The 14338-nt window shown below is 48.9% G+C and overlaps 1 protein-coding gene across 1 annotated transcript in view; it reads left to right on the top strand.

The window, feature by feature from the left end:
• The window catches only part of TDRD10 (tudor domain containing 10), a 62523-nt gene extending 50588 nt beyond the window's left edge, over positions 1-11935 (top strand). The window contains 6 exon segments of the mRNA XM_066257331.1: positions 7124-7174; positions 8630-8775; positions 9028-9159; positions 9797-9911; positions 9914-9949; positions 11847-11935. Of these exon segments, the coding sequence (XP_066113428.1) occupies positions 7124-7174; positions 8630-8775; positions 9028-9159; positions 9797-9911; positions 9914-9949; positions 11847-11935 (569 nt within the window).
• Positions 11936-14338: the final 2403 nt, after the last annotated feature.

The raw sequence follows: 14338 nt of genomic DNA, 5'->3' as shown, positions 1-14338 counted from the left end.
CCGGCAAACAATGGCCCCTCCCCAGCAGGCAGGCAATCACAATTTGCAATCTGCCGCCCTGAGAGCAAGCACCTTACATAGACGACACTGCTCACAAACATTAGGGGATATTTCAAAATGAATATGAAGCAATAAAAAAAATCCCTAATTTTTGTGAGCAGTATATACAGACAAGGTGCTGCCCCGTGCTCATGCACCAATCAGGCAAAGTACAAGTGAGCAAGCCTAACTAACACACTTGTAACACACTTGTTTGCCCCACAGGTATATATATTCTTTCGAATCAATGTTTCAGGTTTCTTTGGATATATTCCCAGAAGTGGAATCGCTGTGTCATAAGGCAGTTCCATTTTTAATATTTTGAGGAATCTTCATATTGTTTTCCACAGTGGCTGCACCAGTCTGCATTCCCACCAGCACACAGGAGGGTTCCCCTTTCTCCACATCCTCATCAGCACTTATTATGTGTTGTTTTATTAATGACTGCCATTCTTTGCATTTCTCTGGTGATTAGTGATGATGAGCATCTTTTCATATGTCTGTTATCCATCTGTATGTTTTCTTGGGAGAAGTGTTTATTTCAGGACCTTTGCCCATTTTTTAATTGGAAATTAAATCTATTCTCAATCAAATCAATCTAGAAGACTTGTTAAGAAATGTAGGCTCTCAAAAATGTATGCCCCATGTACCTGTTCTCAGAAAGCTATGGGGGAATGTGCTCCATTGAAATGAAGCAATAAAAGCTAAAAAAATGAGGTGATCTGGGAGCAGGAGATCCAGCCCAGGAGAGGGGCCAGAGACTTCTCAAGTGATGACAAAGGTAGAGCAGTTGAGCAGCAGTCAGTCTAGGACAGAGCAGGATGGCGTGATACGTCAGGGTGATATTTGCACAAAGAAAAATGGAAAGTTGAATGGAGAGGTATTAAGAGCCACTGGCACTGGCTGGATAGCTTGGTTGATTAGAGCATCGTCTGTAAGCACATTGGTTGCTGGTTTGATCCCTGGTCAGGTCGCATACAGGAATAGATCGATGTTCCCGTCTCTATCTCTCTTCCTTCCTCTCTCCCTAAAATCAAGAAATAAAAATTAAAGAAAAAAAGAGCCATTGGAGGGATTGGAAAACTGAGCCATAAAGTTAAGAAAATAAGTAAATGAAGAGAGAAAAAAGCAGTCAATTCCTGGGATAAAGATTGTCTAACAATGAAAACAATCAATTCATAACTTGACTCAGCAGTGACTGGTGTTATACGTAGCTGCATAAAAAAGAGAACACTGGAGGGTTTAAACAGGGAATGACATAACCAGATTTAACCACAACTTTAACCAATGACATTTTTTTTTTACAGAGACAGAGAGAGAGTCAGAGAGAGGGATAGACACGGACAGACAGACAGACAGGAACGGAGAGATGAGAAGCATCAATCATTAGTTTTTCGTTGCGCATTGCAACACCTTAGATGTTCATTGATTGCTTTCTCATATGTGCCTTGACCGTGGGCCTTCAGCAGACCGAGTAACCCCTTGCTCAAGCCAGCGACCTTAGGCTCAAGCTGGTGAGCTTTTGCTTAAACCAGATGAGCCCTCGCTCAAGCTGGCGACCTTGGGTTCTCGAACCTGGGTCTTCTGCATCCCAGTCTGACGCTCTATCCACTGCGCCACCGCCCGGTCAGGCTAACCAATGACATTAAACATCAACTTTATTGAAGTATTATGTATACTATTGAAGTGTAACTTCATAAAGTTTGATGAATTTTGACATATATAATGGTCAAAATTCAACAGATGGTCATTGGTGCCAGTTCTAATGCTAACAGGAATCCCCAATTTGGGGAGCAGCAAAGAAGGAAACTTTGTAGTACACACATTTCAACAGTCATACAGCATGGCAGTGAAAACAGCCCTGCTATGGGACAGCGTGACAGTGCTCTAGCACTGCTGCTGTGAAAACAGCACAGTCGTGAGGCTGTCCCCAGCCAGGCGGCCCCTCTCTTAGGCAGCTCCGCTCTGCAATGTTCCACTCCGTGATGGTCTGCCATGCTCTGTTCCACTCTGCAATGGTCTGATGGTTGACTTCACTGTGCCCCACTCAACACTATCTGTTCTTCTCTGAGGTATTTAGCAAGCAGAAGCAGGTGGAATGAGAGCTCCTCCAGGCACAGAGAGCTGGCTTAAGCAGACAAAAATCCCTACCCTTGGTCCCTGATTGGTTAGAATAGAGCCACTCCAATTGGTCAGAGCTTTGCAGCTCCAGTTGGGTGGGGGAAAGCCTTAGTCCTATTAGTTGAAATAGGAGTCGAAGAACGCCTTTATTCTTCGTTGGGCTGACTCAGAAAGCAGACACACATTGCAGGCAGGTGATTCAGTGCAGAGTAGGCTGTCTAGCAGCATAAAGACAGGTAGTTTAGTGCAAAGGCTTCTCCCTGAAGTGCAGTCTGCATGAGAAGCCCCTGCACAGAAATGGCTGCTAGACTCTGTTTTTTCTTTTCTTTCTTAATTTCTTCTCTCTCTCTCTCTCTCTCTCTTTTGTATGAGCCCAGGTAGCCACTACCAGGAGCCCTTCTTAGTTCTCAGGGTTCACATTATGAAGCCATGTAATCACTATCACAATGGAACAGAGAACATTTTAATCACCCAAAGATTCTCTTGTGCTTTTCCCCAATCAGTGACCCCTTTATGGCCCCGGCAACCACTGCTCTGTTTTCTATCACTTCAGGGACTAGTTATCTCTTCCAGAGTTTCATGTACACAAATCCTACTGTACAGTATGTGCCTCTTTGTGTCTTGCTTCTACTCAGCAGAATGTTATTGAGATTCATCCAATGAGTTCTTCTTAGCATCTGAGGGGGAGGCAATGGAGCCATCCTCAGTGCCTGGGGCCAACTCCAATTGAGCCATGGCTGCAGGAGGGAGGGAGAGAGAGAGAGAGAGAGAGAGAGAGAGAGAGAGAGAAGATGGGCGCTTCGCTTGTGTGCCTTGACCGGAATCGAACCCAGGACATACACATAGCGATGCTCTACCATTAAGTTTTAAAGGGACCCAGCACATCCCCACCTCGACCTTGGACCTGCTGTCTTCAGCACAAAGGCTTTTTTCCCCAGGTATCTATGGGATTTGCTTTCTCACTTCATTCAGGTCTCTGCTTAGCTGTCACCCTCTATCTCACCCCACAATCTTCATCCCTTCTCCTTGCCTTGTGTTTCTTCATTGCTCTTATGGCCACCAGTGTTTCGTATACCTGTTTGTATACTTACTGTCGGCTGCCCCTGCCAAAATGTGAGTTTCCCAATGGCAGTGTTTGGAATGTACACATTTTGTAAATATTTGTGGAGCAACTAAATGTGGACTCCCTGGGAAGAGGCTCTGCATCTTTCGTCTTTGTCACTCAGTGCCTGACACATAGTAGAGGTGCAAGGTGTATAATGTGGAGGAGAGGAAAGCCATGGAGGGTTAACACTGCGAATGTTAATTTCCACCAAGGTGTGCCCTTCAGGTGGCCCCAGGTGCAGATGGTCCAGAGTGACTAGCAGCAGTCCAGGGGTGTGGTGGTGAGTACACTGAGAGGCTGCAGGCAGGGAAGCTACCACTGTTCTGGGCGAGACAAGGCCTACACCCCTGCTGAACAGTGGAACAAGAGCTTCTCCATGATGTGTATGTAGGGGACCCAATGGACCCCTATCCACCCCAGAGCCCGCTGGCCAGTGACCTTTGTGTGCCCTCTGTCTTCTCTCTCACTGCCCAGACTCACCAGCATCATTCGGGAGCCGGCTACCTCTTAGGACCTTTGGCCAGCTGGTAACAATGTCCCAGAATAAAGTAGAGACTATTAACAGCTGGTGATTGATCTGGGCATGAGAGTTACTGTGCTTCTAGCAACAATAGAAGTTAATTAAAATAGGCTGGTTTGGCAGCGGATGAGATGCTACCTTGAGTAGCTTCCAGGGGGCTCACTTTTGTGTTACACATACAACCTAAGCAGTGGAAGTGCAACCTAAAATCTGAGGTTTGTTGGGTGGCATGCCTGCTGCTGTGGTTGGGTGGTAATTATATAGATTTTCCTCTGAACTTAATATCACAGACTGTCAGAAAGGCTTGTTATACTCATCTCTTAAATCATTAGGGAAAAATAATTAGACCTAAAATGGTTTTAAATGATTCTGTATTAATTTTTAACTTGAAACTGCTGCTGATAATTGGTTCTTGGGATTGGTATTTCGAACTGTCTTAGGAGATTCTAAATAAAAAGGCAACTTCTGTGCTTGGCTAGAGGACAGATGTTCAACTGTCACTTTACTTTGTAGTAGGTACACAGGGGGCAGAGGTTTCACATGAAGATCTGACTGCGGTCTCGTTGGTTGACAGGGGTAGTTAGCCTCCGTGGAGGCCTTGCTCTGCAGGCTCTGTCTAATCGGTGGAAGAACACTCCAAACTGAGGGTACTTGCAAATACCCCAAGGTGTGATGTGGCAGGAGAAGGGGGGTGGGCAGAGAGGAACCCAGTGGGTGGCCTTGGGGAGCCAAAGTAGAGACTGGATTTTATTTTTAAGCACAATGAGGAGCTGTTGGAAGGTTTAAATCAGGGGAGTAATGGGATTTGATTTTTATTTGTAAAGGGTCATATCTGCCAGGTGGCCACTGGATTATGGGGGCCAGTGAGGCAGCAGGAACTCTTTGGATGCTGTTGCTATGGTCCTGGTAATAAAGTGGCAACAGCTTGTGTTGGGCTGCCATACACAGAGGGCGGGGTACATGGGTTCGGGTGTGTTTTGGAGAAAAAGATGGCTTGGCTTGCTGATGAGTTTGATGTTGGGAGCTAGGGAGACACATAAATTTGGCCTGCGACATTAGGTAGATAATAATGTAATTTACTAAAATTGAGAACACCCAGCTTGTGCAGGGTCAATTTTAGACTTGCTGAGTTTGAGTACCTCTTAGCTGACCTATCAAGTGGCCATCTCTATACTTGAGTTGAATTCTATGGAATGATTAAGGCTAGAGGTCTGGAATGATTAAGGAGTTTGGTATACTGTTGATTCCTAAAACCACAGAACTGGGGATGGCCTTGGAGAGAAGGTAGGCGGAGGAGAGGACCAAGTCCTGGGTTTGGCCAGCATTTATTGGTTCAGCTTGTTTAAAGGGCAAGCTAGTTAAAGATAAGGAAAACCAGATGTGTACAATGTCAAGGAAGCCAACAGAAATGTTTCTAGAAAGAAAAGTGGGTGGAATACTGCAAGTAAATTCAGAATGAAGAACATGAGGATTCAGCAACATGAAGGTCATTGCTGACTGTGCAAGCCATTTCCTTTTTCTTTCTTGTTTTTGGAGAGAGAGGCAGGGAGAGAGATACAGACAGACAGGAACATCAAGCTCTTCCTGTATGTGTCCTGACAAGGGATCGAACCAGCAACCTCTGTGCTTCAGGACAAAGCTCCAACCACCTGAGCTATCTGGCCAGGGCTTATTTTTATTTTATTTTATTTTTTGTATTTTTCTGAAGTTGGAAACGGGGAGGCAGTCAGACTCCTGCATGCACCTGACCGGGATCCACCTAGCATGCCCACCAGGGGGCGATGCTCTGCCCATCTGGGGCGTTGCTCTGTTGCAACCAGAGCCATTCTAGTGTCTGAGGCAGAGGCCGCAGAGCCATCCTCAGCGCCCGGGGCCAACCTTGCTCCAATGGAGCCTTGGCTGCAGGAGGGGAAGAGAGAGACAGAGAGGAAGGAGAGGGGGAAGGGTGGAGAAGCAGATGAGCGCTTCTCCTGTGTGCCCTGGCTGGAAATCGAACCCAGACTCCTACATGCCAGGCCAACGCTCTACCACTGAGCCAGCCGGCCAGGGCCCAGGGCTTAATATTTTGATCGTGTGTTTTTGTTTTGTTTTTTTTTGTTTGTTTGTTTGTTTTGAGACAGACAGAAGGGGAAGGGAGAGAAAGTGGAGAGGGAAAGGAAGCATTCATTTGTTGTTTCATTCAGTCATGCATTCATTGCTTGCTTCCTGTGAGTGCCCTGACTGGGGATCAAACCTGCAACCTTGTCGTTTCGGGACAATGCTCTAACTGACTGAGCCAACTGGCCAAGGCCAGGTGCAGGCTATTTCAAGGAAGCCTGATTAGAAAGTACTGCAGGGAAAATGTCAGGAGTGGAAGTAGACAGGACTTCAGACAGCATTTTCAGTGAAGGGAGCAGAGAAACGTGATAACTAGAGGTGATTTGGGGTCAAGTCATGGTCTTTTCAAACATGGATAACAGAGTGTATTTATCTTCTGGTGGGAGATGTCCACACGAGAGGGAGCATAATGGAAGAGAAAGGGCCGGACCTCAGGACTGCTGTCCTGAGAAGGCGAGGTGGTGTAGACCCAGAGCGTTAGAGCAGGTACACAGTGGTAGCAGGAGGGGTGGCAGAGAGGGTAGGTGTAGGGGTTTGGCTGGTGAGAACGTAAGGAACCTCCCATCCCACTGGTTCTGGTTTTCCCTGGATGAAGAGACAAGTTCACCTGGTGAGGGGAGGGAGTGGGGTGGGTCTGAAGAGAGTGTGAATTTGTCCATTTGTCAAGAAGGAAAGGAAACTTACTAGCGGGCTTATGGTAGGATTGTAGTGTGTGTCCATGTGAGAACAGTGGCAATGGGTGTTCTCTGGTGTGGTCAGTGGCCAGAAGCAGGGGAGCAGCAGGGTGGGCAGAGACATGGCCTTAACCAGGGCTGAGTGTCTTCAGGTGAGAGCAGTGGAGAGCGGGAAGCCAGCGTGCGTTGGGGGCTGCAGGGTTGTGTGGAGGCCTCTCTCCATGTAGCCCACTTCCAGCATAACCATTTTCACCCCTTTCTTCTCTTCCTCCACCCAGGAAGGTCCGGCAGGGCCCCCCAGGCTACACATTCTGGACTTCTGGAATTTTAAGTCCTCACCGAGCACCCTTGCAGCTGTTCTCTCCTTCCCTCCCGTGTCTGACCGTCTTTTCAGGGTTTGATCAGGATCCCAGCAAGAAAGGAGAAAGTGTGTGAGTGTCTCAAAACTCAGCTAGGGCCTGTGTCAGTGCAGGGGCTGTTCACACAGTCTCCAAAAGCCCTTGGAGTAACTCAACATATAAATCAATAAAATAATACTGCAGTGCCTGAGTGATACCATTTCTTTTTCTCCCTATGTTTTGGAGAGAGCATCTGGTCAAACATTTGCCAAAATCATTGGTGAGATCCTGAGTTCTCAGGACAAGTCTCTGTAACTCCTGACTCAATTCTCCAAGCATCCCTTTCAGCTTCATTCTCTGTTAACCTCTTAGTGTAGGAAATATCTCTTTTTATCCTCTAGGATGCTTTTTGATTAATGACTATCATCCAGTACACCCTCCCCACCCAGCTGAGGATCTCAAGGCTGAGACATGGAAGGACACGGCCTTGTGGCCCATCCTGTCCTATCTCTGAGGGTGGGGCCAGGCACCTTGGGGGGCAGGGGGGCAATCCTCCAGGGGCAGCTCTGGTGCCTCCAAGACTCAATCTTCAGCTTTCCAGCTTGTACACAGCTCACTCCTAAAGCTCCTGGTGATTCCCAAGAGCCAGAGAAACTGGAGACAACCTCCTCTGCAGTTCCCAAGAAAATGAGGTTAGTGGAGGTATACAGGGGCCACCAGAGCAAATGCTGCCTGCAGACACCAGTCAGTCCCTAGAGAGTGAGGACAGGGGTGGTACCATGTGGGGATGAACTTTGAAGGAACTCCTGCACCAGACCCCCAGTGACCTAAGAAAATCTTTTCCATTTTTGGACAGTGAAGGCCCGTGCCTCTCCCCCACCCTGGGTACCATGAGATTGTCATGTCCACCACATTTTCTGCTTTAATAGTGGACACCATTCTTAATGTCAGGGATGCCAGAATAGTCTTTCTGACTTGAAATGCTGTAGAATGAGTGGGTTTTGTGGGGTTTTTTCAAAGTAGCAAGTTTGCCCCATTGACCACATGTGTGAATTAGATGGTAAAGTTAGTGGAGGGGGATGATAAAGTTAGGGATCAGTGATTTGGGGATTGGAAACCTGTCCTGGGTTTTAGGCAGTTCACACTTGCATCACGTAGAGGTCCTGCAGCAGCTGGCAGGCTCAGAGCCAGCCCAGTGAGGGCTCTGGCCCAGCTCTCTCTGTGCGGTCTCCGCTGTGCTTGTTTCCCTCCAAGACTCCCCCTTCCCAAACTCCCCCCGCCCCCTGGCATGGTGCTTGCTGCCTTTGTTCTGCATTGTGCACTCTTCTCCACCCTCGATGCGGTGGGCCTGACCTGCCTCCTGCTCAGAATGCCTGTTCTGCCCAGGCCTGCCCAGACTCCTCCAGGACAGTGCTGGTCAGATTGTTCATTCATTCACCCCTTCCCTGTGTTTCACTGCCCTTCCTCTAGAGCAGTGGTCCCCAACCTTTTTTGGGCCACGGACCGGTTTAATGTCAGAAAATATTTTCACGGACCGGCCTTCAGAGTAGGATGGATAAATGTATCACGTGACCGAGACAAGCGTCAAGAGTGAGTCTTAGACGGATGTAACAGAGGGAATCTGATTATTTTTAAAAAATAAAACATTGTTCAGACTTAAATATAAAAAAAAACGGAAATAATTAAGTTATTTATCCTATCTTTGTGGGCCGAGGGTTGGGAACCACTGCTCTAGGATCCTTCCTGGTGCTGCTCCTGAGGGAGTGCTTCCGACTCCTGAGCTGGCTGCCCACCATCTGCCACACTAGCGGGGAAGTGGGGCTGCTGGCGACAAGTATTGTCCCTCAGACCCCGTTCTTCTGGGCCATGTGCACCACAGAGGTATGGGCTGGTAGGTGGCCCTCTTGGGCACGGTGCCTTCTCACAGAGCCTTCCTATGGTGAGCGTGATTATAGGTGGAATCTAGAACGAGCACAGTCTGGTCCCTGGGTTCTATGTCTTTCTCTTTCCCACCTCATACCTTTGGTTCCCTTGGGGCAGGTTAGTGGTGCTGGCCTAACAGGTAACATCTGCAGAGACAGATGTGTGATGTGATGTGGGCAGTGAGGCTCGTTGCGTGTGTGCCACCTACAGACTCTGTACTGGAACATGCAGGCGCTGGGGTCAGGGTGGCCACGGCCGGCCGAGGAGCAGCAGCCGACCTGCGTGACTCAGCTATGCAGTGTGGGGCTGCTGTCTGGCCACGTACCACCTGGGCAGTTTCAGGTGGGCCTGGAAACCCCTGTGTGCTGGGCAGGGTGGATGGGAATCCCTGTGTGCTGGGCGGGGTGGATGGGAATCCCTGTGTGCTGGGCAGGGTGGATGGGAATCCCTGTGTGCTGGGCAGGGTGGATGGGAATCCCTGTGTGCTGGGCAGGGTGGATGGGAATCCCTGTGTGCTGGGCAGGGTGGATGGGAATCCCTGTGTGCTGGGCAGGGTGGATGGGAATCCCTGTGTGCTGGGCGGGGTGGATGGAAACCCCTGTGTGCTGGGCGGGGTGGATGGGAATCCCTGTGTGCTGGGCGGGGTGGATGGGAATCCCTGTGTGCTGGGCGGGGTGGATGGGAATCCCTGTGTGCTGGGCGGGGTGGATGGGAATCCCTGTGTGCTGGGCAGGGTGGAGGGTAAAGAAAGGCCAGTGCACAGCCACTCCTTCCCTTTTCCCTCCTTTGGACCCTGATTTCTTTCCTGCTGCTTCCTCTCTTAAGATCTCTGTTGATTATCACTTCCTTGCCCAAGGAAGGGGAAAAGCAAAGGAAAATCTGCTCCTGTTAGCCTTGACCTTTAAGCTCTCTTTGTCAAGGACCACTATGCATGACACCTGACGGGACAGCTCTCCTCTCCCTCCCTTCCTCTGGCCAGTGCTGGATAGTGGACAGGGTGGATACCTGGGCTCTTGTCATGTTCGTTGATTTTGGTCCGTTGGCCACCATCCTGATACAGTCTCTGTGCAGCCTGGATAGTGATGACTCCTGGACCATCCCCCTCTGACTCAGCCATTCATTCTGGAGAAAGGTAAGATGTCCTCTGAACTCCTCCTGAGGATCAGGGATGGCAGGTACTGTGCCTGCCTCCAGGACCTCTGCAGGGGGTGGCGTGGAGGTAGCCACGGTCCTTAGGATGCCCTTAAGCCTCTATTCATTTGATTTTACCCCAGTTTTTGGCATCTGCCTCTTGCAGAGTTTTCGCAGCTGGGTTCTGTAGGCCCCAATAAGTACTATCTGAAGGCTGAGCTCTTCAGGTGCAGGGAGGGAAGGCAGGCTCTTCACCCTGCTTCTGCCAGAGCCACTCAGCTTTCATCTGTTTTATGTACATTGCATTTTGTTTAAGATTTCATTGGGAAAGGATTCTGTTGGGGAAGAAAACTAGCATTTGAAAACCAGTAGTAGGGCTTAGAGCACTGGACTGAGGGTCTTCTGATGTGTTGTTCCTTTAGACAGAGACACCTGTTGGGGTCTCAGATTCCACATCCTTGAAATGGAGGGGCCCCTTATTTGCCCTGCCCCTTCTCAAGATTGGGGTCAGATAAGTTGTGAAAGGATGCTTTGGAGGATCAAGAGGAGAGTCAGAGGTGAAGACTAACAAGCATGCACGTGTGCGCGCGCGCGCACACACACGCACACACACATACACACACAGCACTCTCCCAAAGTGCAGGCTGGAAGCTCCCTGGGAGGCTGAGGGGAATGGTGCCTACTGGTTGGGGGCACCACCCACAGGTTGTCTTGGGTCATTGCATGAAGAGGGCTCCTGCTGCCCAGCCTGGGGAGTAACAAGCCCACTGCCAGGGCTCTGGAGTTTCAGGCAGGCTGAACCCGACTGCTTGGTGTTAGTTAGGTGGTGGCCCAGAATAGAGGCTACCCCTGCCCCAAAGAGTAACTTCCAGCCTCTCAGAGGTGCCAGAGTGCCCAGCCCAGATACAGAGTGTGCTCAGCTCCCATGTGGACTTTGTGAGGGCCCTGAGAAGTCAGGCAGTACAATTCTCCTTATAGATGAGGACGGTAAGGCTTGGAAAAGTGAAAAGGGTCCTGGCCAGTTGACTCAGTGGATAGAGTGTCAGCCCAGCATGCAGACATCCTGGGTTCAATCCCCGGTCAGAGGTATACATGAGAAATGACCATCTGCTTCTCTCCCCCTCCCTCTCTTCACTCTCTCTGTCTTCCTCTCCCACAGCCAGTGGCTCGATTGGTTTGCGTGTCGGCCCTGGGTGCTGAGGATAGCTGGGTTGATTTGAGCCTCAGCCCCAGATGGGGTTGCCGGGTAAATCCTGTTTAGGGTGCATGCGGGGGACTGTATCTTTCCTCCTCTCACTTAAAAAAAAGAAAGAAAGAAAAACAAAAGGAACTTCCTCACCTCTTATAGCAAGAAAGTCGCATAGCTGAGAATGGAAATGAGGTCTGACTTTTAATATGGCCAGTTTTATGCATACAAACAGTCACAGAATTTGGAGGATGGCAGGACATCAGGAGCTGAGTAAGGGAAGACATTTGACCAGCAGCCTGCCCTGCCTCGTTCCAGCATGTAAGAATGCCCACTCATCACGGTGAGAGCGTCTCTGTTTCTACCCTCTGTCTCTCAAGCCCTAATGCTCAGAGCAGAGTTGATGAACAGTTTTCCATCCCCAGAATTTCCCAGTAGTAGGTAAAATTCTAGATCCATGTAATTATTCTAGCAACAATAATAATGTTCCCTCCTTTCATATGTTCTTGCTGTGCCCTCCCCCCTCACCTTCCTAGCGTTTGTCTCACTTTATCCTGGCAGCAGGGAGTTAGCACTAACTAGCAGAGACTTGTCTTAGGAGCTCGTCTGCAGCCAGAGTAGTTTCCTGCAGCCCCGGCCTTTCACTTCCCTTCCTTGTTCCTCCTGCCTGACCCAGTGCACCGGGGGTTTGTTGTTGTGTTTTGTTTCGCAGGCATTTTGAGTTCCTATCAGGTGATCCATCGCATCCTCAAAAGGAACATCACTGGCACTTTGAACCTGGAAGTAACTGCCCCTGTCTAACTCACCCAGTCCTCCCTCTTCTCCCACCCTATGGGTCTCAGCGGCAGGCCACTGCCTCTGCAGATTTACCTGGCATTCCCTAAGACAAAACAAACTGAAGTTATCCAAGGGGTTGCGTGAACTGGCTGGGCGTGGTCCTTCCTTTCCACTGACTTTCTCTTTCTATCCCAGTTGTACAACCTGAAGTTTGAAGAATTGAAATAATGCGGTTAGCATCAGTTTGTTTCCTTTCTTGTCCAGATTCTGTCTGTCCTGCTCTGCTGTCCCCTTTCATTCTTGAGGCTTTGTGGGTGAAAAAGGCCACACTGCTGCCCAGGATTGATTTGATTCCCACTGCCTTTCCCCTCAGCTTGCATCTCAGAAAAGTGAAGCCTCAATTTGTCATGTGTCTTCAGTTCCCCACTCAGCATGATTGAGCCAAACATAGGAAGCTTACTTTGAAAGCTTCAGGTGGCCGTGTATTTCTTTCCTGTCTCTTTTTTGTGTCCCCAGAGCATGATACAAATTGCCCTAACAGATTCTGGAGAATGGAGGAGCCCACTGCTTTAATTCTACAATGGCATTCCATTGTGGAACCAGGTGGGGAGTATGTAATCAGTGAACCTCACTGTGGTGAATGTTGTCATGTTTCAGGAGTTTGGGGTACCTGATTCCTTCCAGCCCCCCGCCCCAGCCCTGCCCGCTCCTGCGCAGCAGAGATGAAGCTGCAGTGTGCCTCAGGTGGGCGTTCTGCTCCAGCACGCGCTCTGGGCTGGCAGACCCTGGCTGGGATATCCTCATGCACCCTTGTGGTGTAAGATACCCACCTAAAAGAGCTTATTTCATTTCTCCAGGCCTTCTTAGAATAAAATTGACTCAGCATGATAGTGCTTTGATTCTTTTTATGATTTGTAACTTCATTAGAACACTAAACTTAAGGTCATAAAAGAAAATGTTAGGTCTGACTAGGAAAATGTAGGGTTTCGACGAGTTGGTGTACAGCTCACAGGGGCTGGTGCTTCCCTTCCCCAGGCTCCCCTGCACCCTTTGGTCCCTGGTGCAGGGGAACAGGGACCCCCATTATTTCTTTAAAAAACTTGATTAGAGCCAAACTATTTAAATAATTTTATTTGTTTCATCCTTTGGTAGATGAGAAAAATACATTACAAAATACATTATACAGAGGACAGCTCACAGTACACATTACTAAAAACACAATCTACATTTCAGCCAGGGCTGGTGATAAGTTCAGAAGAAAGCCACAGAGGTCTTGAAAACCAGATTTCAGCTCTACGGAATGCATTTTCCCCTGGGATCCCCACTTTATCTAAAAATCTCAACATTTTTTAGCACCCCGTATCAGGTGGATGTGGGTAGTTAGAGCAGCATTGAGGGGGACTGTTGAACTCTCCATCCACCCAAAGTAGCAAGACTAATAATATTCCTTAAAAGAAAATAGGGGTTAATGACCAATGTTAAAACAAAGCATTACAGAACTCCTGACAGCCTCTGAGTTCCCAGGTAGCTGTTTCAAGTCTGGGCTTTCTAAGACTAGCACCTTCACTTAGCCATCCCTGGCTTCTGTCATTGCGGTCATTCTTTAATCTGTAGGCATAGTCTGTCCCTAAGAGCCTGTCTCAACCCCAAAGCAAGCTTACTGACCAGGGGAGGCAGCAGGTGTCACACACTGACACCGTACTTACACTTTTAAGCAGCACGTACAAACCACACACAGCACTGACTGCTTAGCAGACTTCCCACCGAGCCTGGGGTGAGGTCACAGGTGTATACAACACCCCCTTAAAGCTAACCTTCCCAGAGGACCCACCTTATGGGAGTGGCTTGAAAGAATCCAGAATTCAAGCAAAACAACTTCAGTGCTATGCCTGTTTTCTCTTAGGAGACCAAGTGAAGCAAGAAACAGGAGGGTGAGCAAAGCAGCAACCAATGCTCCCCGTTCAGTGCTAACTAGAAGCCCTTTCCAGGCAGGGAGGAGCCAACACACAGCGCAGTTGCCGCATACATAGCACATTGCTGAGAACAGAGACCACATGCACACTCGAGCCTGTGCCCTCCACTCAATTCATTTAAAAGCAGTTTTGTGAAACTGCCTTTTAAGCCTCCTTCCCAATTTTCTTTTTCTTAGAAATCTGAAAACATCTGTGACTAGAAGAGAAAAGTAGTCCTAAGAATTAAGGTCATCATTTCAGCCTGCTACACTGTGGTTTTACAGGCCAGGCTCCGTGTGCCAAACGGGACAAGTGCTGGTCGCTCCAGAATCGCTCCAGAAGCCTTCAGAAGAAATCTGAGCACCTGGCATGTGCTTCAGCTCCACCTCTCGCTGGCTGTAGTGGTGAAGTGCAGCCTCTCATCTCAACCCCTCCCCCACGCCCAAGCAGTTCAGGGGATGGGGGGTGAGGGTGG

The sequence above is a fragment of the Saccopteryx bilineata genome, chromosome 2 (genome assembly GCF_036850765.1).
Source record: "Saccopteryx bilineata isolate mSacBil1 chromosome 2, mSacBil1_pri_phased_curated, whole genome shotgun sequence".
NCBI lineage: Eukaryota > Metazoa > Chordata > Mammalia > Chiroptera > Emballonuridae > Saccopteryx > Saccopteryx bilineata.
This window is presented reverse-complemented; position numbering and strand designations above follow the sequence as displayed.